The 26,378-nt window shown below is 54.0% G+C and overlaps 1 protein-coding gene across 1 annotated transcript; it reads left to right on the forward strand.

Annotated features, from left to right (window-relative positions):
- Positions 1-764: 764 nt before the first annotated feature.
- On the forward strand, positions 765-23,963 carry LOC103542763 (mucin-17-like). Its single transcript, XM_070568931.1, has 12 exons — positions 765-915; positions 8,962-16,086; positions 16,493-16,594; positions 17,063-17,190; positions 17,528-17,592; positions 19,099-19,250; positions 19,628-19,702; positions 19,796-19,958; positions 20,536-20,697; positions 21,331-21,407; positions 23,381-23,466; positions 23,644-23,963. Exons 1-12 carry the CDS (start codon positions 843-845, stop codon positions 23,683-23,685), a joined length of 8,250 nt encoding a protein of 2,749 aa, XP_070425032.1. The 5' UTR covers positions 765-842; the 3' UTR covers positions 23,686-23,963.
- The last annotated feature ends 2,415 nt before the right edge of the window (positions 23,964-26,378 follow it).

Genomic DNA, 26,378 nt, shown 5'->3' on the forward strand with positions numbered 1-26,378 from the left:
TGACCTCCCCAGGCCCTGGGGTCAGACACACACTTGCAGCAGGGCCTGCATGCCCAGGCTTTGGGCTCTCCTGGTCCTGCTGTTGTGGGCAGCCGGGGCTGCTGGGCTCAAGCTGAAGGAGGTTGGGGCCGATGGAGTGAGATTCTTTGGGTGGGAGTATGGGAAAGGCCCCTGGGAGCTTTGCCTAGGACAGGAAAGGAACTGGCAGTGGCCAGGGAGGAGACCAGGATCATAAAGCCTCAGGTGTGGGCCCCACCCAGGAGAAGAGCTGGTGGTCCGAGGCCCAGGGCAAGGCACTGGAAATTTGGCATGGGGCAGGTTGAGACGGATGATGGGAAAGGAAGTCTGGAAGAAAAAGGGGCCTCCGGGGGGCTGGGTGGGGCGGAGTGTCCTTCCCTCAGCCTGGCCTGTCGGTGACTGCTCCTTCCAGGGCTCTTTCACCCCTCCCTCCATCGACACCATCTCCCTGGTACTTCTTGGCCCTGGCTTCTTGGAAGCCAGCCGTCACACACTTACAACTCCAGCCACCTGTCCCTCCCTCTTGCCCTGCCCCACCCATGGCTCAGGCTTCCACTGGAGAGACCCTGGCTGAAGGGCGGTCAGCTCTCCTGGAGTTAGAGGGGAGGAGGTTTGACAGGCTGCCCTTTGACCAATTCCCGTTGGTCATCATGCGCCACCCACCAAGCCCCATTGCTGTACCCCCACCCTAGGCCAGGCGCTGTCCTTCCCAAGGCAAAGGTCTCCAGGGTCCTTTTTATAGCTGATCCCTCCCTGGGAGGTGCTCATTTCTTGATCCCTCCTGATGAGGGAAGACCCTGCAGCCAGGCCTGCACTCTCTGGAGATGCTGGTGATCCAGATCCTGCCACTGGCTCTCTGGCTCTGGGTGACTGCTACAGTGACAACGCCGACGACAGGTGAGTGAGACCTGGCCCTGCCATCCCTGTGTGTGCTGGCCTCAGGCAGGGCTGCAGGTGGCTGGCCCCTGTCCTTGTCTCCCTCCCTTTGCAGAGAACAGGGCTTCCAAAGGGCTGGACACCCAGGCTGTGACCCCCTCCTGCTTTTGGGGTGCTAAAGTGGTCACCCTGGACCTGCAGGTGCAGAGGAAGGGGCATGGCTTGTGGTTGTGCAATTGGTGGCCTATACCAAGCCTCTGGCCGAGGGCCGAGTGGGATTGGAATTTACCCCCCTGCTCTCCAGGGGAAGGAGGGCTTTTTCTTTACCTAGATGGTGCGCTCTGGCTGCCCTCATCCTGCAGGCTGCCTCTTTCTATAGGGCTGGGGCTGTCCACACCTCACAGAGGTCATGTCCAGGCTGCAGCCCTGACTGGGGAGGGAAGGAGTCCGGGCCATCAGGTAGCTTCCCCACTTCTTGGAGGAGAGCCTCCCTAGTTAGAAATGGCTGAGGACTGAGGGGGAGACACAGGCTCGGGGGTCCTTCTGGAACCTTGCCATGGTTGTTTCTATGGGAAAGGACTGGTTCCAGTGCAGAACAGACTTTCGGGTCCTTTCCCCAAGGACAGGGAAGAGCCCAGGGATTCTGAGGGCAGGGTGGCCGGGGGGGCGCGAGGGGCGTGGGGCAGCGAGCCCCACGCCCCAGGTGAAGAGGGAGCTCAGTGGAAGGGCCTGCAGCTGTGTGAGGAGGAGTGGTAAGTGGGTAGGAGGGGTGGGAGGCGGGGGTCTCTGTCGCTCTGCAGGGCGGGCCATGAGGTAACCCCCTCAGCCCGCCATGCCCCGTCATGCTTTTCCCCCATCCAGGCATTTTGGGGGTGCAGCAGTGCAGGCTGGAGTCACTGAAGGAAGAATATCAGGGCCGGGGGTGTGACGTGTGTGGCTTTAGGGACATTATGAAAGAACATTAATTACAGATATATTACCGTTAGGGTGATATACAGACTAGGAAGCTATGGGCAAGGGTCAGCCTTTCGAAGGGTTTTCCCTGTCCCTGGTCCCGGGCAGACTCCTGGCCTCTCTCTGGCCAGGTTATCTGAGGAGAGGGCTGGTGGTGGTCATGATGATGGTGAAGGACCCAACAGTCAGCAAGACTCTGTGTGCCCTCCACCCGTTATTGGCAGCTACCCACATGAGCAAAGACCCCTTTTCCTAAAGCGCTTATAATTGCCTAGAAAAGATCATGTTGACACAGGTGAACCCATTAGCATGCAGGAATCCAAAAGCAACTCTATGATAAGTGCAGAGAGCTGTCAGGAGGGGGCGAGGCCAGGGCCCTTCCAGGGGACTCCAGAAGGTCTCATGACACCCAGAGGCCCCTGGCCCCACTTGCAGAGGGCTCTGCTATGTACAAAGGCATTTCACAGCAGGCAGCCCATAGGACCCTCCCAAGGAAGATTGTGTAAGGAAGTGAAAGCAGACAGGAAATTGAAGCTTAACAGGGTGAGTGACCTACTGGGGCCACACAGCAAGCAAGTAGCGTGACCTCACCCATTTGGCACTGGGTTTGTACTGCTCTGTCCCTGCACAGGAGGACCTCAGCCCTCTGTGACACCACTACCCCATGTGGCTCTTCTGGGTCCCCAGGGAGGGGTTCAGATGTGGGGTCAGAGACCACCAGGGCATCTGTGTTTTTCCTTGTTGCGAATCTGCAACCTCCTCTGGGTGGGTATTCCAGTTCACTGGGAGGACTGATGGGGCTTTGGACAACATCCACAGGGAGAAGGAATACCAGCCTGGGAAGGTAGACAAACATGCACAGGGCCGTGCAGGGGACTGGAGGAGGAGAAATGCCCTGAAGGTGATGGGGTGGATGCCTGGTGGGCGTGAGGTTTGCTGGGGAAAGTGTGGCGGTGAGGGAGCATCTTTGGGCAACAAGAGCATAAAAGCCAAGTGCAGGCTTTTAGGCATAAGAGGACCTCTGTGGGCTGCTCAGAGGTGGGTCTCCCCCGCCAGGGCAGATCCCAAGAGAGGCAATGAAAGCCAGCCTGGCATGAGGCCATGATGATGTAGCTGGGAACCCTGGAAACAGAGAGGAAGTTTCCACTTGGTGATGGGCTGTGGGGGCAGTGAGATAAGCATTCCTAGAGCCGGCATGACTAGGAGGGCAAGAACCTCTTTTTGGTGGTTGACAGTGGCCTTTAGGTGGGCCTTGTGAGTTTGGGGTGACCATGGAGCTTCTGGGCAGAGCTGTCCTGGAGGCCTGGGGCTCAAGGAGGAAGACGGAAATAGAGACACAATCTAGAATTCTGTATTCTCCATGGGCTACAGGGACCACAAAGACCAGACAATGCTAGGGATCAACGTGAGGATTGGAACCAGCATCCCGTTTTGTTAACATGAGGTTCCAAAGTGCTCATAGTAATGGCGGGGGAGGGGAGCTCCTTGGGATGCATGGGGTCAGGGATGACGTGTGTCCTGGAGGGCTGGCGCAGAGCCTGAAGGGGTCAGAGCTCTGTAGCCTAGAAAGGTGAACTGAGAGTGGAGATGTCCAACACGTATAAAATCGGGAAGAGTGTGGTGAAGATTTGCTCACAATACACAAAGGGGCAACCTTTGACACTTGTGTGACGTAAATTTAGAGTAATTAGAAAGAAGTGCTGCTTTATGTGGAAAGCAATAAACTTACTCATTTAGCAAACACAGGAGGCCTGGCTCTGCCTGGGCAGGTGCTGGGGCTCTGCACGAAGCTGGATGAATAAGCCCATTTAGAGTTGAGTTTATTAGATGGGACATGGGAAAGGTGCAGAAAGAACCACAGCCCAAGCCCGGTGCCGAGGCTCTGAGAGGGGCCCAAGAGGGTGGAGGGGTGTGGAGGGGGCCTCAGACGCTGCTTCTGTCTGGGCTGATCGGGGAGGCTGCAGGGGGAGGTGGCACTAGATTTTGGTGGCTATTGAGGAGTAGTACGGAAAAGTATTAATAGACACCCAAGGGCCTTAGGCAAATTCAGAACTGACAAAGCCACGTGTAACTATAGAGAGAATTGGAATATTGATAAAAAGCTTCCCTGGGTACAGCAAATTGGGAAACCACACTGACCCTGTCATCTGGGTGTTATATTAATAATCAAAATTGCTCATGACCATGGAGGGTCTGCTATCTGCTAGACGCTGTTTGAAATGATATCATCATCTCATTTAACTTTCCCAACAACCCTAAGAGGAAGTGCTGTTACTGATTTCTGTTTTATACATGGGGAAACTGAGGCATGGAGATTTTGAATAGCTTGTTCAAGCTTTCCCATCCATCAAGTGGAGGAGCCAGGGTTTGAACCCAAACTGTCTGACTCCAGAGCTCACATTCTTTACCACTTGCTCTGACTGGGGTTGCCCACGTATGTTCGTTTCCTGTGAATGACCACCAACTTGGTGACTTCAAACAACAGAAATTCATTCTCTCACAGTAATGGAGGCTGGAAGTCTGAAGTGAGGTATCAGGGCCCAGTTCCTCCAAAGGCTCCAGGAGAGGATCCTTCCTTGTTTCTTCCAACCTCTGGTCGCTCCTGGCGAGCCTTGGCTCTGGTGGCATCACCCCAATCTCTGTCTCAGTCTTCACATGGCCATCTTCCCTGTGTGTGTCAGATCTCCCTCTCCTTTCTCTTATAAGGACCCCAGTATTTAGATTTGGGGCCCACCCTAAATCCAGGATGGTCTGAGCTTGAGATCCTTAACTTAGTTACGTGTACAAAGACCCTGTTTCCAAATAAGGTCGCATTCACAGGTACTGGGGTTAGGAGTTCGACATGTCCTTTGCTTTGGTAGCAACCAGTGGCTCTCTCTTCAGGGAGGCAGTGGGCAAGGTGGAGTGAAAGCCAGAAAGCCCATCCACTCACCACAGGTGTGGGCAGGGGGGAGGGGAAAGAGCCATGGTGGCCCTGGCCGGACTCGCTCCTACCACAGCTCTGTCAGGTGGGAAAGACCTTATGGAAAACGGGACAGACCCAAGCCACTGAGCTTGCATGTGGCAGAGCTGAAAGTGCACCTAGGACTGGTTGACCAAAGTCCACCCCAGTGGTCCCCACACTGCTTTTCTTGTAAAATATTCTAGAGTGAGCAGGGTGGTCACAGTAGGCAACCTTCATCCCATTTTCTAGGGGGAAACAGAGGCTCAGAGAGGTTAACTGCTCAAGACCCCACAGCTGATCATGGAGGCACAGCTAGGCCCCCATCCACCCTCCAGGGGCTGCTCCTGCAGACACATCTGACTGAGTTCACCACAAGCAGACATGTGTCGTGGACGTGACAGGAGGGGACAGTCTCATATCGCAGTGGCAGTGTTCAGACTTGTCTGAGGTGCTTTCTAGGGCTTTTCTCCAAGAAGGCCACCAAATGAGAGACTTGCTGGCAAACCAGCTGCCTTACTCAAGTGATTATCTTTCTAAGAAAGATCTAAATACGCATATTGTGAAGAAGCAATAAAAACTATAGTAGGGCAAGCAAGTACCAAATTTTACTTCTTTGTTAGGAGAGCTGGTGTCTTTGATGGCCAGTGTGGCTGCAACACAAGCAAATATATCATTTTTGTGAAGCGTTTTGACCACTAGAGTGTGGGCATCGTTACCAGTGGGTAATTTCCTCTGGTTCTCCAAGGTATTGGACACACATAACTTTTTATTTTTATAGCGTTCACGTTTTTTGGTATTTATTTATTTGTGAGGAAGATTGTCGCTGAACCACCATCTGCGCCCATCTTCCCTTATTTTACGTGGGACACTGCCACAGCATGTCTTGAGAGCAGTGCTAGGTCTGTGTCAGGATCCGAACCTGCGAACCCCAGGCCACCGACATGGACTGTGCCAACTTAACCACCACGCCACCAGCCTGGCCTCACATTTATTGTATTTTAAACATTATAACATGAGTGCGTATTTGTTATAGAACATTTAGAAAATATAGACAAAGAAAAGGAAAAAAATCTCACTTAACCTTAGTGCTCAGATAAATGTTAACATTTTGGTCTATTTCTGAATATGTATTTAGATTTATTCTGTGGGCAGTTTATATTTTAACAGCTGATCAATACTCCATCCCATGGGATACTGTAGACATCTGAGCTGTCTCCCATGCTTCTATCCTTGGACATGTTTACCCCAATTTTTCGTTATAATAAATATTGATGTAATGAACATTCTTGTATAAAAATTTTAAAATCTGCATCAGATTATTTTCAGATAAGTTACTAGAAATGAGATCACTAAAATGGTTTGACTCTGCCTATGGTCCCTGATGCATATTTTCAAATTAGCCTTTAGAAATAAGATACCAAGTTTATGTCCATGGGCATCCTATGAGAACGCCCTAGCCAACACCAGCTGTTATTATCACCTAACGTCACGGAGGGGGTACAATTTGATAGGTAACAATAAGTAGTATCATCCTTTGTTTTGAAATTCTTTGCTTAGCAGTGAAGTTTGCTTTTTTCTTCTCACAGGCTTATTGACATTTGAAGAGCTGTGTTTTTCTCTTAGCTCAGCTTCCTGGTGGAGCATCCTTGACCCAGGAGGTTGATTCTAGGAAGGACAGCCTCACCTGCTCTGCCACACCCTTCAGGAGGCCTTTGCCACCAGAATCCTTGGCCAGGAGGGGTCTAAAGCTCTTCAACCAGGGCACTGTTTCCTTGTCCCTCCCAGGAATGAGTGAAAGCCTCGGGCATGGAGGGGGCTGCCTTCCAGGAGGATGTGGGTGCAGCAGTACCTTTAGCTCGGCCTTCCCCTCAGTGAGCAGGGAAGAAGAGCAGGAGGGAGGAGAAGGCTAATTAGGAGGCAGTGGTGTCTTGAGGCCGGAAGGATGAGAGAGATCCCAGAAGGAAGAAGGGCGGCCTGGTGGCATAGACAAGGATTCGGGCGCTCTGAGCTCGTTTGTATGCCCTGAGAGGCAACGGGACTACAGATGTGGATGTTTAAGGATAAATAGGGTAAATGGTATGAATTCAGGAATAAAGACAAAAGAGAGCAGGATGTCTACAGTCCGTTCCAACGAGTGTCCCAGCCTTCGTTGGGGCCCCTAGTGGCCCACCATATCTCTGCTGTGGCCTCATCAATCTCCCTGGATCTGCCCCCGCTGCCCCTTCACTCCAGGGCTCTGCTTCTAAGGCACAGTTGGGACCTTGGCCTTTTGCTGGACACTCTTCACTTCTGCTCAGTCAAGTCCAGAGCTGGCTTCACACCCACATTGCCAGCCTTCTCTCTGCCCAAAGTCATCTCTCACTGTCCAGCTCCACCCCAAACACACACTCCTGGCCTTCTACACATGCTGTTCCCTCGGCTTGAAAACTTCTCCTTCCTCTTTACTCTCCAAACCCTTCCCTTGTGCTAAAAGTAAAAGCCACTCGCAGGCTGTGCTTGAGTTCTATCTTACCAGCTGGGTGAACTGGGAAGGCACTTAACCTGCAGGACCTCAGTTCGTGTGTAAAACAGAAATACTAACGGCTATCTCGCAGGGTTACCTTAAATAGCTAAGAAAACGTGTCTGGTAGACTTTCCAGTATTCGCTCACTCATTTCCTTCAGAAGTGCTCATTGAGCACCTGCTCCAGGTCAGGCTGAACGGGGAAGAAATGTTCTCTATGCCAATGGAGACTCAGAGAGGAGCAGACAGTCCACAGGTGATTACTTACAGCATCATTGAGTTACAACTGTCATAGGGCGAGGGCAGGAATCTGAGAGACAGTCAGTAAATGCCACCTCTCCCCGCCCCATTCATTCCTGTGATTCAGTCAGGGACATGGTCATAAACTGCTTTTATATGCTTTTCAATGATGGAACAAACACAGTCTTTTTCTGTAACTTAAAAAAGTCCTGGGGCTGGCCCCGTGGCCGAGTGGTCAAGTTTGCACGCTCCGCTTCAGCAGCCCAGGGTTTCACTGGTTTGGATCCTGGGCGCAGACATGGCACCGCTCATCAGGCCTTGCTGAGCCAGCGTCCCACATAGCACAACCAGAAGCACTCACAACTAGAATATACAGCTACGTACTGGGGAGCTTTGGGGAGAAGAAGAAGAAATAAAAAAATGAAGAAGATTGGCGACAGATGTTAGCTCAGGTGCAAATCTTTTTTTAAAAGAAAAAAGTCTAGTAGAATTTATAATGCCCAAATCCATAAAACTCCTTTTTAAAGAAGAAGAGAAGAAAGAGTTCAGACGTTACTTTTTTTTCTTTCTTTCTTTCTTTCTTTTTTTTTTTTTTTGCTGAGGAAGATTTGCCCTGAGCTAACATCCACACCCAATTTTCCTCTTTTTGTATGTGGGCCGCCACCACAGCATGGCCACTGACAGACGAGCAGTATATGTCTGCGTCCTGGAGCGGGACCCAAGGCACCGAAGCAGAGTATGCCAAACTTAACCACCAGGCCACTGGGGCTGGCCCTAGACCTTGCTTTTTTTTTGAAGCCTTCCAAGAAAGGCAGAGAAGCAGTTCCCTCCCTCCCCATGCTGTGTTGATTCCCACTCTCCCTTCAAATGGACCTCAACTACCCTTGCATTGCACTGGGGGCCCAGGAGCACTAGTGAGGGGTGGGGGCTCATTTGTCTTCAAACTCAGGGCCTCTGGTCCCAGAGATCACAAGCAAGTTATTGTTGAATGAAAGCTGGGATAAGTGGGCTGCAGAACTGAGAAGTGGTTTTCTGGTGGGCACACGAAGGCAGGGAGCCTGAGGAATGTGGTGATCTCCAGGTGAGATATATTTCTAAACATCATATAGGTTTGTCAAAATCCACCAGCACACAAATAACAATACAAGAAGGTGATCACAAACAAGTCCCAGACCGTTAATTAGTAACACCTTGCTCTCTAGAAAAACTACGCTACTCCACAGAAGACACAAAGGTCTAGATTACCATTGGTAAAAGGTCCAAATCTAGAGGTGTCCATGGCACTTCCCATACTCCTGAAAGGAAAGCAGAGCCTAAGCACCGGGCATTGACCAGTACCACCAGCCAAGCTGCTGGCGTGGATTGCCACTAAGTTCGATGAAAAATTAACAGGCTGTAGCATCATCTCTGACTCTTCTAACCAACAGAATCACCGACAAAGAATGAGTCCACATCAACTTCCACAGAATCCTTTTCAACTTTGGCGACATCCACACCTGTGCAATCTTTTGTCTCCACAACACCCACGGTAGTTTTCAGTTCAACCGTTTCCTCTGCCACCGTCTATACAACTGAGAATACAAGTCCTTCATCGCCTTCTGGTCCTGAGACATCAACGACCAATCAGGAAACTAGACAGACACACACATTCTCCACAGAAGAGACGACTGTCTACACAGACATTTCTGGTTTGTCCACACCGACTGTTTCCCCTGCATCATCTCCTTCCGGGAATGGTGGAAATAGCCCGTCCTCTTCAAGTCCTGGCCAGCTGTCTACCACTCCCCATGTCTCACCACAGACGACCACGTACCCCCTGGAGGGATCCACTGGGTCTGCAGACACTCCTGCTTCTGGGAATCTCACAGGGGAGTCAACCATCTACTCCACCACTTCAGCTCCAAGTGAATCAACAGTTTCTACCTCCCCTGGCTCGCAGACCCCAGAAACTGGTACTTCTCCAGCCATGACAAGCCCCAGTGCCGTGTCTTCGCCCCCTGTGCTGTCCGAGCAAAGCACCTCACCTCTCTCAGAGGAGTCAACCAGCTACTCTACTGTTTCTGCTCCATCTGAACCAACAGTTTCTACATTCCCCAGCTCACAGACACCCGGAACTGGTACCTCTGCAGCCCGATCAACCGCCAGTGTGCTGTCCACGCCCACTGTGCTCTCTGAGCAAAGCACCCCAACTCTCGCTGATGAGACAACCAGCTACTCTACTGATTCTGCTCCATCTGAATCAACACTTTCTACATTCCCCAGCTCGCTGACCCCAGAAACTGGTACCTCTGCAGCCCGATCAACCGCCACTGCACTGTCCACGCCCACCATGCTCTCTGAGCAAAGCACCCCAACTCTTGCAGGGGGGTCAACCATCTATTCCACCGTTTCGGCTCCATCTGAATCAACAGTTACTACCTCCCCCAGCTTGCAGACCACAAAATCCAGTACTTCTGCAGCCCCGTCAAGCCCCAGTATACTGTCCACCACCACCGTGCTCTTTGAGCAAAGCACCCCAACTCTCACAGGGGAGTCAACCCGCTACTCCACCACTTCGGCTCCATCCGAATCAACAGTTTCTACCTCTCCCAGCTCGCAGACCCCAGAAACTGGCACTTCTGCAGCCCTGTCTAGCCCCACTGCGCTGTCCACACCCACCGTGCTCTCTGAGCAAAGCACCCCAACTCTCGCAGGGGAGTCAACCATCTACTCCACCATTTCAACTCCACCTGAATCAACAGTTTCTACCTCCCCCAGCTCTCAGACCCCAGAAACTGGTACTTCTGCAGCCCCGTCAAGCCCCAGTGTGTTGTCCACGCCCACTGTGCTCTCTGAGCAAAGCACCCCAACTCTTGCAGAGGAGTCAACCAGCTACTCTACTGTTTCGGCTCCATCTGAATCAGCAGTTTCTACCTCTGCCAGCTCGCAGACCCCAGAATCCCATACTTCTGCAGCCCCGTCAAGCTCCAGTGCACTGTCTACACCCACCGTGCTCTCTGAGCAAAGCACCCCAACTCTCGCCGACGAGCCAACCCGCTACTCTACCACTTCGGCTCCATCCGAATCAACAGTTTCTACCTCTCCCAGCTCGCAGACCCCAGAAACTGGCACTTCTGCAGCCCTGTCTAGCCCCACTGCGCTGTCCACACCCACCGTGCTCTCTGAGCAAAGCACCCCAACTCTCGCAGGGGAGTCAACCATCTACTCCACCATTTCAACTCCACCTGAATCAACAGTTTCTACCTCCCCCAGCTCTCAGACCCCAGAAACTGGTACTTCTTCAGCCCCGTCAAGCCACAGTACACTGTCTACGCCCACTGTGCTCTTCGAGCACAGCACCCCAACTCTCGCAGAGGAGTCAACCAGCTACTCCACCATTTCAACCCCATCTGAATCAACAGTTTCTACGTCCCCCAGGTCGCAGACCCCAGAAACTGGTGCTTCTGCAGCCACGACAAGCCCCAGTGCAGTGTCTACGCCCACTGTGCTCTTCGAGCAAAGCACCTCAACTCTTGCAGAGTCAACCAGCTACTCTACTGTTTCTGCTCCATCTGAATCAACACTTTCTACATTCCCCAGCTCGCTGACCCCGGAAACTGGCACCTCTGCAGCGCGATCAACTGCCAGTGCACTGTCCACGCCCACCGTGCTCTCTGAGCAAAGCACCCCAACTCTCGCAGGGGAGACAACCATCTACTCCACTGTTTCGGCTCCAACTGAATCAACACTTACTACCTCCACCAGCTTACAGACCCCAGAAACTGGTACCTCTGCAGCCCGATCAACCGCCAGTGCGCTGTCCACACCCACCGTGCTCTCTGAGCAAAGCACCCCAACTCTCGCAGGGGAGACAACCATCTACTCCACCATTTCGGCTCCATCTGAATCAACTGTTTCTACCTTCCCCAGCTCACAGACCCCTGAAACTGGTACTTCTGCAGCCCTGTCCAGCCCCAGTGCGATGTCTACACCCACCGTGCTCTCTGAGCAAAGCACCCCAACTCTCGCAGGGGAATCAACCATCTACTCCACCATTTCAACTCCACCTGAATCAACAGTTTCTACCTCCCCCAGCTCTCAGACCCCAGAAACTGGTACTTCTGCAGCCCCGTCAAGCCCCAGTGTGTTGTCCACGCCCACTGTGCTCTCTGAGCAAAGCACCCCAACTCTTGCAGAGGAGTCAACCAGCTACTCTACTGTTTCGGCTCCATCTGAATCAGCAGTTTCTACCTCTGCCAGCTCGCAGACCCCAGAATCCCATACTTCTGCAGCCCCGTCAAGCTCCAGTGCACTGTCTACACCCACCGTGCTCTCTGAGCAAAGCACCCCAACTCTCGCCGACGAGCCAACCCGCTACTCTACCACTTCGGCTCCATCCGAATCAACAGTTTCTACCTCTCCCAGCTCGCAGACCCCAGAAACTGGCACTTCTGCAGCCCTGTCTAGCCCCACTGCGCTGTCCACACCCACCGTGCTCTCTGAGCAAAGCACCCCAACTCTCGCAGGGGAGTCAACCATCTACTCCACCATTTCAACTCCACCTGAATCAACAGTTTCTACCTCCCCCAGCTCTCAGACCCCAGAAACTGGTACTTCTGCAGCCCCGTCAAGCCCCAGTGTGTTGTCCACGCCCACTGTGCTCTCTGAGCAAAGCACCCCAACTCTTGCAGAGGAGTCAACCAGCTACTCTACTGTTTCGGCTCCATCTGAATCAGCAGTTTCTACCTCTGCCAGCTCGCAGACCCCAGAATCCCATACTTCTGCAGCCCCGTCAAGCTCCAGTGCACTGTCTACACCCACCGTGCTCTCTGAGCAAAGCACCCCAACTCTCGCCGACGAGCCAACCCGCTACTCTACCACTTCGGCTCCATCCGAATCAACAGTTTCTACCTCTCCCAGCTCGCAGACCCCAGAAACTGGCACTTCTGCAGCCCTGTCTAGCCCCACTGCGCTGTCCACACCCACCGTGCTCTCTGAGCAAAGCACCCCAACTCTCGCAGGGGAGTCAACCATCTACTCCACCATTTCAACTCCACCTGAATCAACTGTTTCTACCTCCCCCAGCTCTCAGACCCCAGAAACTGGTACTTCTTCAGCCCCGTCAAGCCACAGTACACTGTCTACGCCCACTGTGCTCTTCGAGCACAGCACCCCAACTCTCGCAGAGGAGTCAACCAGCTACTCCACCATTTCAACCCCATCTGAATCAACAGTTTCTACGTCCCCCAGGTCGCAGACCCCAGAAACTGGGGCTTCTGCAGCCACGACAAGCCCCAGTGCAGTGTCTACGCCCACTGTGCTCTTCGAGCAAAGCACCTCAACTCTTGCAGAGTCAACCAGCTACTCTACTGTTTCTGCTCCATCTGAATCAACACTTTCTACATTCCCCAGCTCGCTGACCCCGGAAACTGGCACCTCTGCAGCGCGATCAACTGCCAGTGCACTGTCCACGCCCACCGTGCTCTCTGAGCAAAGCACCCCAACTCTCGCAGGGGAGACAACCATCTACTCCACTGTTTCGGCTCCAACTGAATCAACACTTACTACCTCCACCAGCTTACAGACCCCAGAAACTGGTACCTCTGCAGCCCGATCAACCGCCAGTGCGCTGTCCACACCCACCGTGCTCTCTGAGCAAAGCACCCCAACTCTCGCAGGGGAGACAACCATCTACTCCACCATTTCGGCTCCATCTGAATCAACTGTTTCTACCTTCCCCAGCTCACAGACCCCTGAAACTGGTACTTCTGCAGCCCTGTCCAGCCCCAGTGTGATGTCTACACCCACCGTGCTCTCTGAGCAAAGCACCCCAACTCTCGCAGGGGAGTCAACCATCTACTCCACCATTTCAACTCCACCTGAATCAACAGTTTCTACCTCCCCCAGCTCTCAGACCCCAGAAACTGGTACTTCTGCAGCCCCGTCAAGCCCCAGTGTGTTGTCCACGCCCACTGTGCTCTCTGAGCAAAGCACCCCAACTCTTGCAGAGGAGTCAACCAGCTACTCTACTGTTTCGGCTCCATCTGAATCAGCAGTTTCTACCTCTGCCAGCTCGCAGACCCCAGAATCCCGTACTTCTGCAGCCCCGTCAAGCTCCAGTGCACTGTCTACACCCACCGTGCTCTCTGAGCAAAGCACCCCAACTCTCGCCGATGAGCCAACCCGCTACTCTACCACTTCGGCTCCATCCGAATCAACAGTTTCTACCTCTCCCAGCTCGCAGACCCCAGAAACTGGCACTTCTGCAGCCCTGTCTAGCCCCACTGCGCTGTCCACACCCACCGTGCTCTCTGAGCAAAGCACCCCAACTCTCGCAGGGGAGTCAACCATCTACTCCACCATTTCAACTCCACCTGAATCAACAGTTTCTACCTCCCCCAGCTCTCAGACCCCAGAAACTGGTACTTCTGCAGCCCCGTCAAGCCCCAGTGTGTTGTCCACGCCCACTGTGCTCTCTGAGCAAAGCACCCCAACTCTTGCAGAGGAGTCAACCAGCTACTCTACTGTTTCGGCTCCATCTGAATCAGCAGTTTCTACCTCTGCCAGCTCGCAGACCCCAGAATCCCATACTTCTGCAGCCCCGTCAAGCTCCAGTGCACTGTCTACACCCACCGTGCTCTCTGAGCAAAGCACCCCAACTCTCGCCGACGAGCCAACCCGCTACTCTACCACTTCGGCTCCATCCGAATCAACAGTTTCTACCTCTCCCAGCTCGCAGACCCCAGAAACTGGCACTTCTGCAGCCCTGTCTAGCCCCACTGCGCTGTCCACACCCACCGTGCTCTCTGAGCAAAGCACCCCAACTCTCGCAGGGGAGTCAACCATCTACTCCACCATTTCAACTCCACCTGAATCAACAGTTTCTACCTCCCTCAGCTCTCAGACCCCAGAAACTGGTACTTCTTCAGCCCCGTCAAGCCACAGTACACTGTCTACGCCCACTGTGCTCTTCGAGCACAGCACCCCAACTCTCGCAGAGGAGTCAACCAGCTACTCCACCATTTCAACCCCATCTGAATCAACAGTTTCTACGTCCCCCAGGTCGCAGACCCCAGAAACTGGTGCTTCTGCAGCCACGACAAGCCCCAGTGCAGTGTCTACGCCCACTGTGCTCTTCGAGCAAAGCACCTCAACTCTTGCAGAGTCAACCAGCTACTCTACTGTTTCTGCTCCATCTGAATCAACACTTTCTACATTCCCCAGCTCGCTGACCCCGGAAACTGGCACCTCTGCAGCGCGATCAACTGCCAGTGCACTGTCCACGCCCACCGTGCTCTCTGAGCAAAGCACCCCAACTCTCGCAGGGGAGACAACCATCTACTCCACTGTTTCGGCTCCAACTGAATCAACACTTACTACCTCCACCAGCTTACAGACCCCAGAAACTGGTACCTCTGCAGCCCTGTCTAGCCCCACTGTGCTGTCCACGCCCACCGTGCTCTCTGAGCAAAGCACCCCAACTCTCGCAGGGGAGTCAACCATCTACTCCACCATTTCAACTCCACCTGAATCAACAGTTTCTACCTCCCCCAGCTCTCAGACCCCAGAAACTGGTACTTCTGCAGCCCCGTCAAGCCCCAGTGTGTTGTCCACGCCCACTGTGCTCTCTGAGCAAAGCACCCCAACTCTTGCAGAGGAGTCAACCAGCTACTCTACTGTTTCGGCTCCATCTGAATCAGCAGTTTCTACCTCTGCCAGCTCGCAGACCCCAGAATCCCATACTTCTGCAGCCCCGTCAAGCTCCAGTGCAGTGTCTACACCCACCGTGCTCTCTGAGCAAAGCACCCCAACTCTCGCAGAGGAGTCAACCAGCTACTCTACTGTTTTGGCTCCATCTGAATCAACAGTTTCTACCTCCCCTGGCTCACAGACCCCAGAAACTGGTACTTCTGTCACCCCATCAAGCCCCAGTGCACTGTCTACACCTTCTGTGCTCTCTGAGCAAAGCACCACAACTCTGTCAGAGAAGTCCACCATCTACTCCACCATTTCTGCTGCATCTGAATCAACATTTCCTAACTCCCCCAGCTCGCAGACCCTAGAAACTGGTACTTCAACAGCCCCATCAAGCCCCCGTGTGGTGTCTATCCCCACTGTGATCTCTGACGTGACCGATGGAAGTCTCACCATTTCTACTTCCATCCCTTCTACCACCAAAAGACCTAGTCCTGCCACCTCTTCTGGTGTCACTCCATCTTCTACAACTAGAGCCATCTTTGGACCAGCATCCACCACCCTCAATGGAGGATCTACAGTCTCCAAAAGCAGCCCAGATTCACGAAACACAACAGTTTCATCTGACAGCTCCCCAACTGAATACCCTCGTGCTTCTTCTTCCGCCTCACCTATCCCTGTTTTCTCCTCCACACCAGTCTCTGACTTTCCTTCAGCCATTGCACCTTCTTCTGGTGTTTCCCTTCCTCTCTCCTCCACTGCACCTGGGTCTACTCATTCTCCAGTCCCTGAGTTCAATACCATTTCAACCCTCTATCCCTCATTCACTAGCACCCACACAACTGTTATGACAAGTCACTCTCCAGCTACAAAACCAAGTAAGTCCCATTCTATGTCTCTCTGTGGTCCTCTCCTGTCCACCTTCCCTCACCAGCTAATCAGCTTTTACATCTTGTGATTTTGTTCCAGCCTTCCAGTACTTTCTTGTTGCTATGTACATCATCCATGCAGATGGATGCTGTTCTCTTTTTATTTGTAGGACTCTTGTTATGTTTGCTCATCCTCTTTTATCTCTTGCTTCCTTCCTCCCCATTGTCTTTCTTCCTTTCCCCACTGTCTCCTGGGGATTAAGGTGGTGGCAAAGGTGTCTCAGTTGCTGCATGATCATCTGTTCCCATCCCCCTCTTTCAGTGCAATGCCTGAATGATGGGACCCAGAATGGGAGCCAGGGTTTTTGTCTCTTGGGCTTCCATGGTGACTGCTGTCAATTCTCCCCCTCCACAGAGCAGTGTCAGAATGGGACCATCTGGAACGGAGAAGAGTGTTTTTGTGCCCCAGGCTTCGTTTGTTATCTGTATCAGTCTCCTGTGGACTCCTTCAGTCTAGGTAATGACTTTTCTAAGACCTGTCCATCATCCCCACGTGCCTGAACCACTTAAAATAGGAGCACAGCACTGGAAGGGTCATCGCTACCACTGCCTCCTTGTGCAGGTGGAGGAGACAATGTGACTTTCACCCAGGCCAAAACACAGGTAGAACGTGGATCTTCTGCCTCCCCCTTCAGGGCCCTTTTTACTAGCTCACTTGCCCCTCTCCTCAGGTAGTTTCTCTCCCAACCCTTTCTGGAGACCTCCTCTTAGCTCTCTCTGGGTGGTGATCCTACCCGCCAGCTCCTCATGATGTTCAGAAACAAGGGGCAGAGGTTTCAGCAACTCTTACCTGCCTCTTGAATTTTCATCCTTCCTCCTACCTGCTTTCTCTGCCTCCCTGAGACCAATAGGGGAGAATTAACCAATCCCGGAAGACATCACTGAGAGGTTGCTGTCTTACGTGTAATGTGGCCTGTTCCCACAGAAATCCCGGAAAAAATCAATGCCACTGTAGGTGTGAAAGTGAAAGTGACAAACTGTAATTTCACAACAGACCTGAACAACGTATCCTCACAGGCTTACTTGAATTTCTCTGAACAATTCAAGAAACAGGTAAGAACAGGGGAAGCTAAGATTCTCTACTGTGGATGTTTGATGTGAGAAGTGGGCAGAGGCTCAGTCTGACTTCCTGTTTAGGGTTTCTCAGCTCATGGGTCTCTTCAGTCTTCCCAAGTCCCAAGAGAGGGTCTTCTGAGAGCCTCCTTTCTTGATCCCTACCCCATCCACATCCTGGTGGAAGGAGTGTCCCTACGCCTTCCCTTCCTTCTTTCCTATGGGCTAATACATGGGATCCCTCTGGAAGGGGGCCTTGGGGCTGCCCTCTGAGACAGGAAATTGGGGCTGCTGCACCCTCTAGGCCTATATGAGTCAGCTGCCACATTTCTTTCAGATGGATGAAGCTTACAAAGGCAAGGACTTTCCCCACTATGGAGGCTTGATCATTAGGAGACTGCTGTGAGTATGTTGCGGGGGTGGGCAGATTGAGGGGCTGTGGGAAGCCCTCTCTCTTTTCCCTTCTCTCCTGCCACTTCCTGTCACGAATGGTTAGAGTACTCTAGAGATAGGCAGGAAAAGCACAGCCCCCAAAGGGGAGTGGAAAGAAGCAGACAGGGGTGGGAAGGGAGCCTAGAGGGCATCATGTCCCAGCAGCTTGGGGAAGAAAGGGTCTCAGGAAGGATGGAAATCCACACTGTCAAGGGCCCACAGGGTTACATAGCTCAGCATCCTCCACCCCGACCCTCACCCTTCACCCAACATCAGCACCATCATCTCCGTCTCCATTTTGGCTCAGGATTTTGTTGGTTCAAGTGCTCCTGGGTCCTGCTCCCTGACTTCTCTGTCACAATGGCTGTGAGCAGTGACTGGCCTTGTCCCAAGATCTCCCCACTCAGCAGCGTTGCTTGCCATCTAACAAGGAGCTTCTGGGTTGGAATTCTATGTTTCTAAAGTGAGCTCATGTTTCTTCATTTCTGTAAGCTTGCTTATTTGGTTTTCAGAATATAATCCAAGAGCTTCTATTTTTAATTTCCTTATTTAAATTTTTTTTATTATGGTAAAATATCCCTAACATAAAATTTTTCATTAACAATTTTAATTGTGAGGTTCAGTGGCATTCACATTGTTGTGCAACCACCACCACCGTCCACCTCCAGAATTTTTCATCTTCCCAAACTGAAACTCTATACCCATTAAACAATAACTCCCAATTCCCCCTCATCCCACCTCTGGCACCCACCATTCTACTTCTGTCTCTATGAATTTGCCTACTCCAGGTACCTCACATAAGTGAAATCATGCAGTATTTGTCCTTTTGTGACTGGCTTATTTCACTTATTATTGTTTCATAATGTCCTGGAGATTCATCCATGTTGTGGCAGGTGTCAGAATTTTCTTCCTTTTTAAGGCTGAATAATATCCCATTGTGCATGTATACCAAATTTTGATTGTCCATTCATCCATCGATGGACACTTGGGCAGCTTCCATGTTTGAGCTATCGCAAATAATGCTGTTGTGAACGTGAGTGTAAAAATATGTCTTTGAATCCCTGCTTTCAATTCTTTTGGGTATATACCCAGGAGTGGAACTGCTGGGTCTTATGGTAATTCTATTTTTAAATTTTGAGAAGCTGCCCTACTGTTTTCCACAGCGCTGCCCCATTTTACATTCCCATCAACAGTGCTCAAGTGTTCAATTTCTCACATCTTTGCCCAAGAGCCTCCAATTTGGGGAATGAATTTTGCCCATTGGTGTTTATTGTGATCACTGATATTCAGGGATCTTAGGTCGTTTCAGTCTGTGGCTTCCCTCTTGGTTGTTAACTGCTAGGGATGATCTCTAGTTCCATCCTGCCTCTGGGTTTTATGGCTAATTGTCTCTCATCACCCCCTTGCTTCTTGGTTCCACTTGCTGGGAGGGTGGGTGACTCAGGTGACCGATTAACCACTGACTTCTGGTTCCAGCAATGGCAGCGTTGTGGTGGAATTTGACGTCATCCTGGAGGCAAACTACACTTCAGCATTTGAGGGACTGTTTGCAAACCTCATTGAGATCGTAAAGACCAAGACTATGAATGAGACCAAAAGGCTACACCCAGAATCTAAGGAATGCAAAGGTAGGTCTACCTAAAACCCTTTGATGTTGGTGAGGAAAGGATGAGAGGCGTCCCTTCAGGAGGACTCAGCCTCCCCACCCCGCCATTCATCTCTCCTCTCTTCTGGAACTCCAGAGACCTCGCTATAGGAACCCAAAAGCCAGGCTTGGGGGCCTTCCTCAGACTCTGCAGTACTCCCAGCAGCCCCGCCCAGTCCAGCACTGAGGTTGTCACCAGCCCTGATGTCCCCATCTGAGCCTGCTCACAGGCCCAGATGCAGCTAGGGATGGGCCAAGACCCTAGTCATGTAGGCCCAGCATAGAGGATGTGGTATAGAAGAAAGGGAGGCTGGCTACCCCCAGCAATTCTGTTCTGTTCTTTTCCACCACCTTTATCAGGCTTCTCAACTCTGTGTTTCAACGAGGAGGCCACCACTGTGAGCAAGACCGTGAAGCTGGGTTTTGACTTGAAGGGTAAGCAGGGGCAGGGGACAGCGTGTGGGCAGTAAACATGGGGGCTAGGAGGCACTTCACCCAGGCTGATGCTTACTGCCCACTCCTCACCAGAGCAATGCAGCCAGAAGGCTGCGAAGGACTTAGCCGCATTCTACTATGTGGAGGAGCTAAACGGGAAGCCAACCTGTGTGACCAAGTGCACCTCGGGGACAAAGTCACAACTGAATTGTCACCAGGGCAAGTGCCAGCTGGAGCAAAGTGGTCCCCGCTGCCTGTAAGTGCCCAGCCCCTCTAAGCCCAGGGCCCACCTCCTCTGGTGGTAGGGCCGCGCCCTCCCTCACAGTCACCGAGGGGGCAGGGTTGGGGTGAGCAGAGCTCGAATGGTGCCTTCTCGCCCCTCCTCTATGTCCCTCTTTCCTCTACGTGGGTCCCTCAGAGTGAGGAGGATGTATAGATTGCAGACATGCACATCCTGGGACTGAGCAAGCCCCTTCCTGAGTAATTTCCAGTTAATCTTTATCTACACATCTCTCTCATCCATCATCCCAGCCATGGTGCCACTATCACCTCTAGCTACGGCTTAGAGATTAGATGGGGCAACGTCGTGTGTGTGGGATGAGGCACCCGACACTCTCAGATTCTGAATTCCTGCTCTGCAGTCCCAGGGTCCCCTCACCCCCCACTATCCCTTAGTCTTGGGGAGTCAGGGAGGGTGCCCAGCCCCTGTCCTCGGAGGGAGAGCCTGTTTCCTGAGCTGTGACCCTGACTTTTTCTTTTGGGAGACTGAGTGTGAGAGATGCTACCTGAGCATCCCTGAGCTCAGGCTGCCCTGAGCTTGCATATGTCCCTAGATGCCCAACCTCGGACACGCACTGGCACCTGGGAGAGACCTGTGGGGTCATCATCAGCAAGAGCATGGTGTACTGGATTGTGGGGGCTGTGGTGGTGCTGCTGCTGATCCTGGTGGTTGCCCTGTCCATCTTCCTCAGCCGATCCCAGAGAAAACTGCACCAGTAAGCTGGGGCCAGACCCAGAGAGAGGGGACCACCATTGGAATATCCCAAGGCTCTGCTCCTTCTGGCTCAGCAGCTGGAGGTCAGCCAAGGCCTGAGGGGAACCTTGACCGGCCCCTCCCAGCTCTGGGTGCAGCAAAGGGCAGCCTGCTGATGGGAAAGGATATATCCGTTTGGCAGAGAAATGGAAACAAAAACTTGTGTACCGAAATTACCTGGTGTTTATTTTCACCTTGGCTGCCACGGAGCAACTGTCACAATGGGACGCCAGGGCACATCTGGTGTCGCTTTCTCCAGCTGTAAAACAGATAAGATCCACCTGAGAAGGTTGCCATGAAATGCCCGGTACAGCACCTGGCTGGCAGGTGGCAGTTCAAGGGAGCTGCCCTGACTCTAGTCCGACGCCCCCACCTCACAGATAGGAAAACTGAGGCTTGCTGAGGGATGAAGGGGGGCAGGCGATGGTGATGTTCCCAGGCACACTCCTTGTTTTCTGTGTCTGCCACTGGGGGCAGGCCCCTCCATGACTCAGGGCTTGGCCATGAAAGCTCCTTCCAGAAGTTGAGGGTCGGGGCCTCTGAGCCCCCTCGTCCGCCCCCTGCCACCAGCTGCTCATGGCATTTCTCTTGGCAGGCAAGAACACAATCTGTTTCGAGAGTGGCAAAAAGAAGGCATCCTCGGCAGTTTCCAGAATGCACACGTCTGGGAAGGTACCTCTCATCAAGGGCAGGAGTCGGGCCAGAGCTGAGGGTGGAGCAAGGCTGAGAAGGCACTGCGGTTGGACTCATTGTGGCTGTGGGTGACTCACACTTCCTGTCAGCCCACCCACATCTGCCGCCGCAGCCAGGCTGGGCCAGCTCCTCTGCAGCCTCCTGACCCAGAGCTCCCATGGGCCACCCCCCGCTGCCCCTGCAGTCTTTCCTTGGCTCCTCCAGTCTGTGTGTGGCCCACCAATGCCCACTGTTTTCCCTCCTCCATGCCTTTGCATGGACCGCGCCACTGTCTGGAAGGTTCCCCTCATCCGAGTCTCAGCACACCCCACTCCCACTCTATTTCCAAGATCAGGTTCAAATGTTGCTCCTCCATGTGTGTTCAGCCTCCTCTGGCTCCCAGAGCCCCTGATGGCACCGCACCCAGCTGCCATGGAAAACCGTCACGTCCGCTCTGCTCTCTCACTACATGAACCCTTGGCCCTGAGCATCTCTGTCCACCTCTATCCTTGCCCCTGAGCAAATCCTGCCTTCCCAGTTCTTCCTCACAAACACCATGGAGGGGCTACAGGGATGACTGAAAGGATCCTGCCTCTGGAGAGCATCAGATGCACACACAGTTTATGGGATGATAGATAGGGCCGTGCCCAGGGCTCCACAGGGCACAGAGGGACGCCTGACCCAGCCCGGAGTGGGGCGGGCTCAGAGAAGGCTGCAGAGGTGACGGCGCCTGATTCACACATTGTGGGTAAGGGTCAGCGCTCAGAACCGGTGAGTAAGCCGCATGCATCCTGCTTCCAGGAACATAGAGCCCAGCGAGGAGCCAGGAGGGGGAAAGGGCAGTTGAGCAGAGGGCATTGCTTCGGAAAGGGCGTGGGGTGGGAACAAGTGTGGGCCGTGGGGGAACCCAAGGCAGGCCAGCAGGATGTGAGGTTGGCAGAGCCAGGTCATGGAGGGCTTTGTGGGCCATGATTGGGGGACCCACTGGAGGGGCTTTAAGGGAAGGCGGCCGACATGCATTGTGAGTAGCTCATTCATGTGGATTTGAGGGGGATGGCACTAAAGTAGGGAGACCAGGGAGGTGTTCCACAGTCTAACGGATGGGGTTCGCTGAGGCTGAGTGGGGGCAGTGGGGATGGGAGGAGTGGACGGATGGAGCAGTTTAGATGTCAGTGAGCCGGGTAGGACTTTTTGCTTGCAGGCTTGGTGGAGAGGGTCACTGCCTGGGCCGGGGCGCAGAGGGGAGAGGCAGCAGGTGGGGCATGCTGCGTTGGGGGCTGGTGGGGTGCAGAGGGGGTGGCACCACAGGCTCTGGCCTGTCTGAAGCCTGAGGAGTGGCCTGCAGACAGTGCTGGGCGTCCTCAGCTCAGTTCGGCCCACCATGGGGAGAAGGCAGGTGAGGAGGGTGGAAGGCAGGGCCCCGGGGAGGACCTGGAAGCAGGCAGAGAAGGAATGGTCTGGGAGGTGCCAGGAGACCAAAGGACAGAGTGAGCTGCAGGACCGGGGAAGTGGGGGCTGAGCATACACCAACTCGCCAACTCGAACACAAAGGAGAAGATTCCAGACACAGCTGTTTGCAGCCTGCTGTGGTTACCGTTGCTAAGACTGAGTGTCCGTGGCAACCCCAAGCCAAACCTTCCTCCTGCTCCACCCTGTCATCCCTGTGCCTGCCCATGGCCCATGCTCACCACGGCCATGACTTTTGACTCCAAGGCTCGTCAGAGGGCTGCTGCTCTGGTTCCCACCTGTGCCTGCGTCACACCGGGCCAGCTCCCCAGACACGCTCCAGAGTCATCAAGACCCACCTTGGAGATAAGCTGCCATGGTGGAAGGATGGGCGGGCAGTGGGAAGATAGTTTAGGGCAGATATGGGACTGACTCTTCAAACCTGCTCCTTTCACTGGAAAAAATCCCCGCTCCGTATCTCTCCAGGCTCCCCCAGGCTCGCTCTCACCCAGTTCCTCTCCCCACAGATCAGAATCTGAGGGACAGATTCGGCCTTGCAAACGCCTACAACCACTTCCGGCCCTCTCTGGGGAACATTGACTCCAACACAGAGGTGACTCAGGGGCCCACCCCCAGCCAGGAGCTGCTCCCTTCCTGTCACCCCTGCCCCCTACCACTCTGGGGCTGCCTGGGGAGAGTGGGGCACACTCGGCCCAGATGCAGGTCACTCCCTGTGGACATGGCCATCGCACAGCCTCCCTTGGCCTCACCTCCTCTCTCTCACCCCCAGTTCCACATTGAGAGGCCCCAGGCGGTGACACCTGCTCCTTGACCAGGACAGATGCTTCCACTCATCCCCCAGTTCCGGACGACAAGACTTTAGTGGAGAGCCCACTGCAGGCCCAGTGTGGGTCAAGAGGAAACATGTGAGGGCCTGAGGCATGTCCTGCTCAGAGCTGGCGGGCTTGGCTCCGTCCCCTGCTGCGAGCCACTCTTGCCCCCAACCCAGGAGGCCCAAGGCTGCCCAGACACCTTGCATCCTTGTTTGCTCCACAGTGACTCCCCTCTCTGGAATTTTCCTACCAATAAAAGAGCAAATTTCAAAGTGCAGAGTGTGGTGTGTGTGGTTCTCTTCCTTCCCCTGCAGGGCCTGGCTGGGGCCTGGGTCTCCAGGAAGGTCCTTCGCCGGAGAGCGTTCCTCTCAGGCCTGAGTGCTGAATCTGGACCCGGGGATGCTCTCGGGCACCTTCCTGTGCCCACACATGGAGTACCAGCCCCTCACCGGCTCCGGGCCAGGGCAGGGCCAGGCCGCCTCTGCCTGAGGTCTCTGTGATGGATGAGCCTAGGGTCAGGTCCTGGGGAGGGGAGTGGACCCAGGGTGTCAGGGGTGGGGGCAAAGGAGTGAGCACTAAGCTCTGCTGACCTTGCTGGGGACCGAGGTCACTCCAGATGGCCACAGGGACCCACGCTCACCTGAGAACCTGCAGACCCAAGTACAGTCAGCCATCAGGGGCTGGGCACTGGCCCAGGTGCAGCCATGACCTGCACCCCATGTCTTGGTGAGGTACCCATAGGGGCAGTAAAGGGGGCTTGAGAAGAGGGGACGGGGGTCTCCTTGCAGGGGAATGGAGTCAGATACCAGGCATCCTTCTCCTATCGGGCCCAGGCCCAGTCCTTCCCTGCCACCTCCTACCCACTCCAGGGGTCTTCTCGGTTCTCCCAGCACTTCAGGTTCCTGCACCTGCCCCTTCATTGGGACAACAAGTCTGATGGCCTGCGTGCTTTGTGCCTGGCCAGGCAGGGCTCCCCCTCCCTCTGCCCTTTGGCCTGGAACAGGCCCCGCACCCCCAGTCGTGAGTGAAGCTCCCAGACTGACTCAGATTCGGCCGGCCCCCAGGTCCCCAGTGTCTCAAGGATCAAAGGGCTCTGGGGCCTATTTATTTCTGGGGTTCCTCGGCCGACGTTTATTTGGACAGTTTCCGCCAGAGCGAAGAGCAGACGCACAGCCCTCCGAGGTCCAATGTCGAGACTAGCGACAATGACGTTCTGCCTAGCAGCCCTTGTCCTCCAGCTCCTGTCCCCCTATGCTGCTGCTGAGCATGGTGAGTGACCCCCCGCCTCGCTGCCCTCCCAGCCCCAGCCCTGCCAGCTCTCTCCTGGATCTGCCCGAGGGTGGGCTGCCTCCTGGGGCCCAGGTCAGGGTGCCCTCCGCCTGGAGCTCACCACACGCCCCTCGCCTTCTTCTTTCCCCTCCCCACGAGATTTGGGAGAAGAGCTGGGCTTTGGAGCTCCTCCAAGGGAGCTTCTGTGAGCCTCAGTTTCATCTCCAGGAAGTGGGAATAAGGCCTGCTCCCCAGGGCTGGAGGATTAGACGGAATCAGCAGGGCATCATCTCTGGCATGTGGCAGACGCTCAGCCAATGTTGGGGCCTGTCCTTACTCCTCAAATGTGTCCTTCCAATCCCCTCTGCCCCTTCACCCCTGCACCAAATGCCCCGGGTCTTCCTCACATAACACGAGACAAATGCCTTGAATCTCCGCGCTCTCTAACTCTGTCCTGCCGCTGTTGGCATCACCCCACCCCTGCCTTGTGCCCCTAGGATGTCAGGGGGCTATCAGGTGTCCCAGAACCAGGAGAGAGGCCACTGCTGTAGCTAAATGGGCACAAGATGGGGTTTCAGGAGGCCCAGATTCTAATCCTGCCATGAAACAGCCGTGGGGCAACCCAGATCTTCTCTGGCCTCAGTTTCTCCCCATAAAGGACAAGGGTTGGAACCTTTAAGTTTCCTTCCAACTCAGCTGCTCTAGGCTCTGTGGCTGTGGGGACAGGGCTCAGGTCAGCAGAGGATGACAGTGGGTCCTGGTGGGACCCTCCCAGAGCTCCCTCTGCCCCTCACCTGCCCCCAGAGAAAAAGGGAGGGGAACCAAGGCAGAAACCAAACGTTGGTCATCCTGGGAGAGAAGGGAGCTTGCAGGCAGAAGCAGGGTGCACTCTGGGCCCTGTAGATGACATTCAAACCTCCATGTCCTGGACTTTGTCCTGCCCTGAGCTCACGTCAGGAGCAGTGGGGGCTCCCGGTCCCCCTGGCCCAGCTGCTGGCTAGCTCTTCTCCAGGGAGGAAACGGGATGGGGGAGGGGGAGAAAGTACACCTGAGCCTGTCCCTAGGCCTGGAGCCTCCTTGGCCCAAACCCATCTACAGTAGGCAGGGCCTTCTCTGGGGGCCTGCCTGGGGCTGCCCAGGCTAATGAAGAGAATGGGGGCAGAAATAGGGGCAGGGAGGCTGGGCAGAGTGCAGCAGTGACTTAGCTTGCTCAAAAGGACTGATTCACAGACCTGAACGCTGTCACTTAGCACAGACTCCCAATGTGATGTCACCCCGAGCTGCCATCTTGTTACTGGTAAGAATGACACCTTCTTCCTGGTTCCGTGATGGGCCTTAGCTAGGGATCTTTCCAGCTCCCTGTCATCCCTCCACCCCCTGCTCCCTCCTTTCTTTCTTCCTGCTTCTCTCTTCCCTCTTTCTG

The sequence above is a fragment of the Equus przewalskii genome, chromosome 12 (assembly GCF_037783145.1).
Source record: "Equus przewalskii isolate Varuska chromosome 12, EquPr2, whole genome shotgun sequence".
Lineage (NCBI taxonomy): Eukaryota > Metazoa > Chordata > Mammalia > Perissodactyla > Equidae > Equus > Equus przewalskii.

Bases quoted from the DNA above. Each gene is read 5' to 3' on its own strand.
- LOC103542763 (XM_070568931.1), top strand. From the start codon at position 843: ATGCTGGTGATCCAGATCCTGCCACTGGCTCTCTGGCTCTGGGTGACT. The intron at 916-8,961 runs GTGAGTGAGACC...TCTAACCAACAG, and splicing joins AGTGACAACGCCGACGACAG to AATCACCGACAAAGAATGAG. The intron at 19,959-20,535 runs GTAAGTGCCCAG...ATATGTCCCTAG, and splicing joins CAAAGTGGTCCCCGCTGCCT to ATGCCCAACCTCGGACACGC.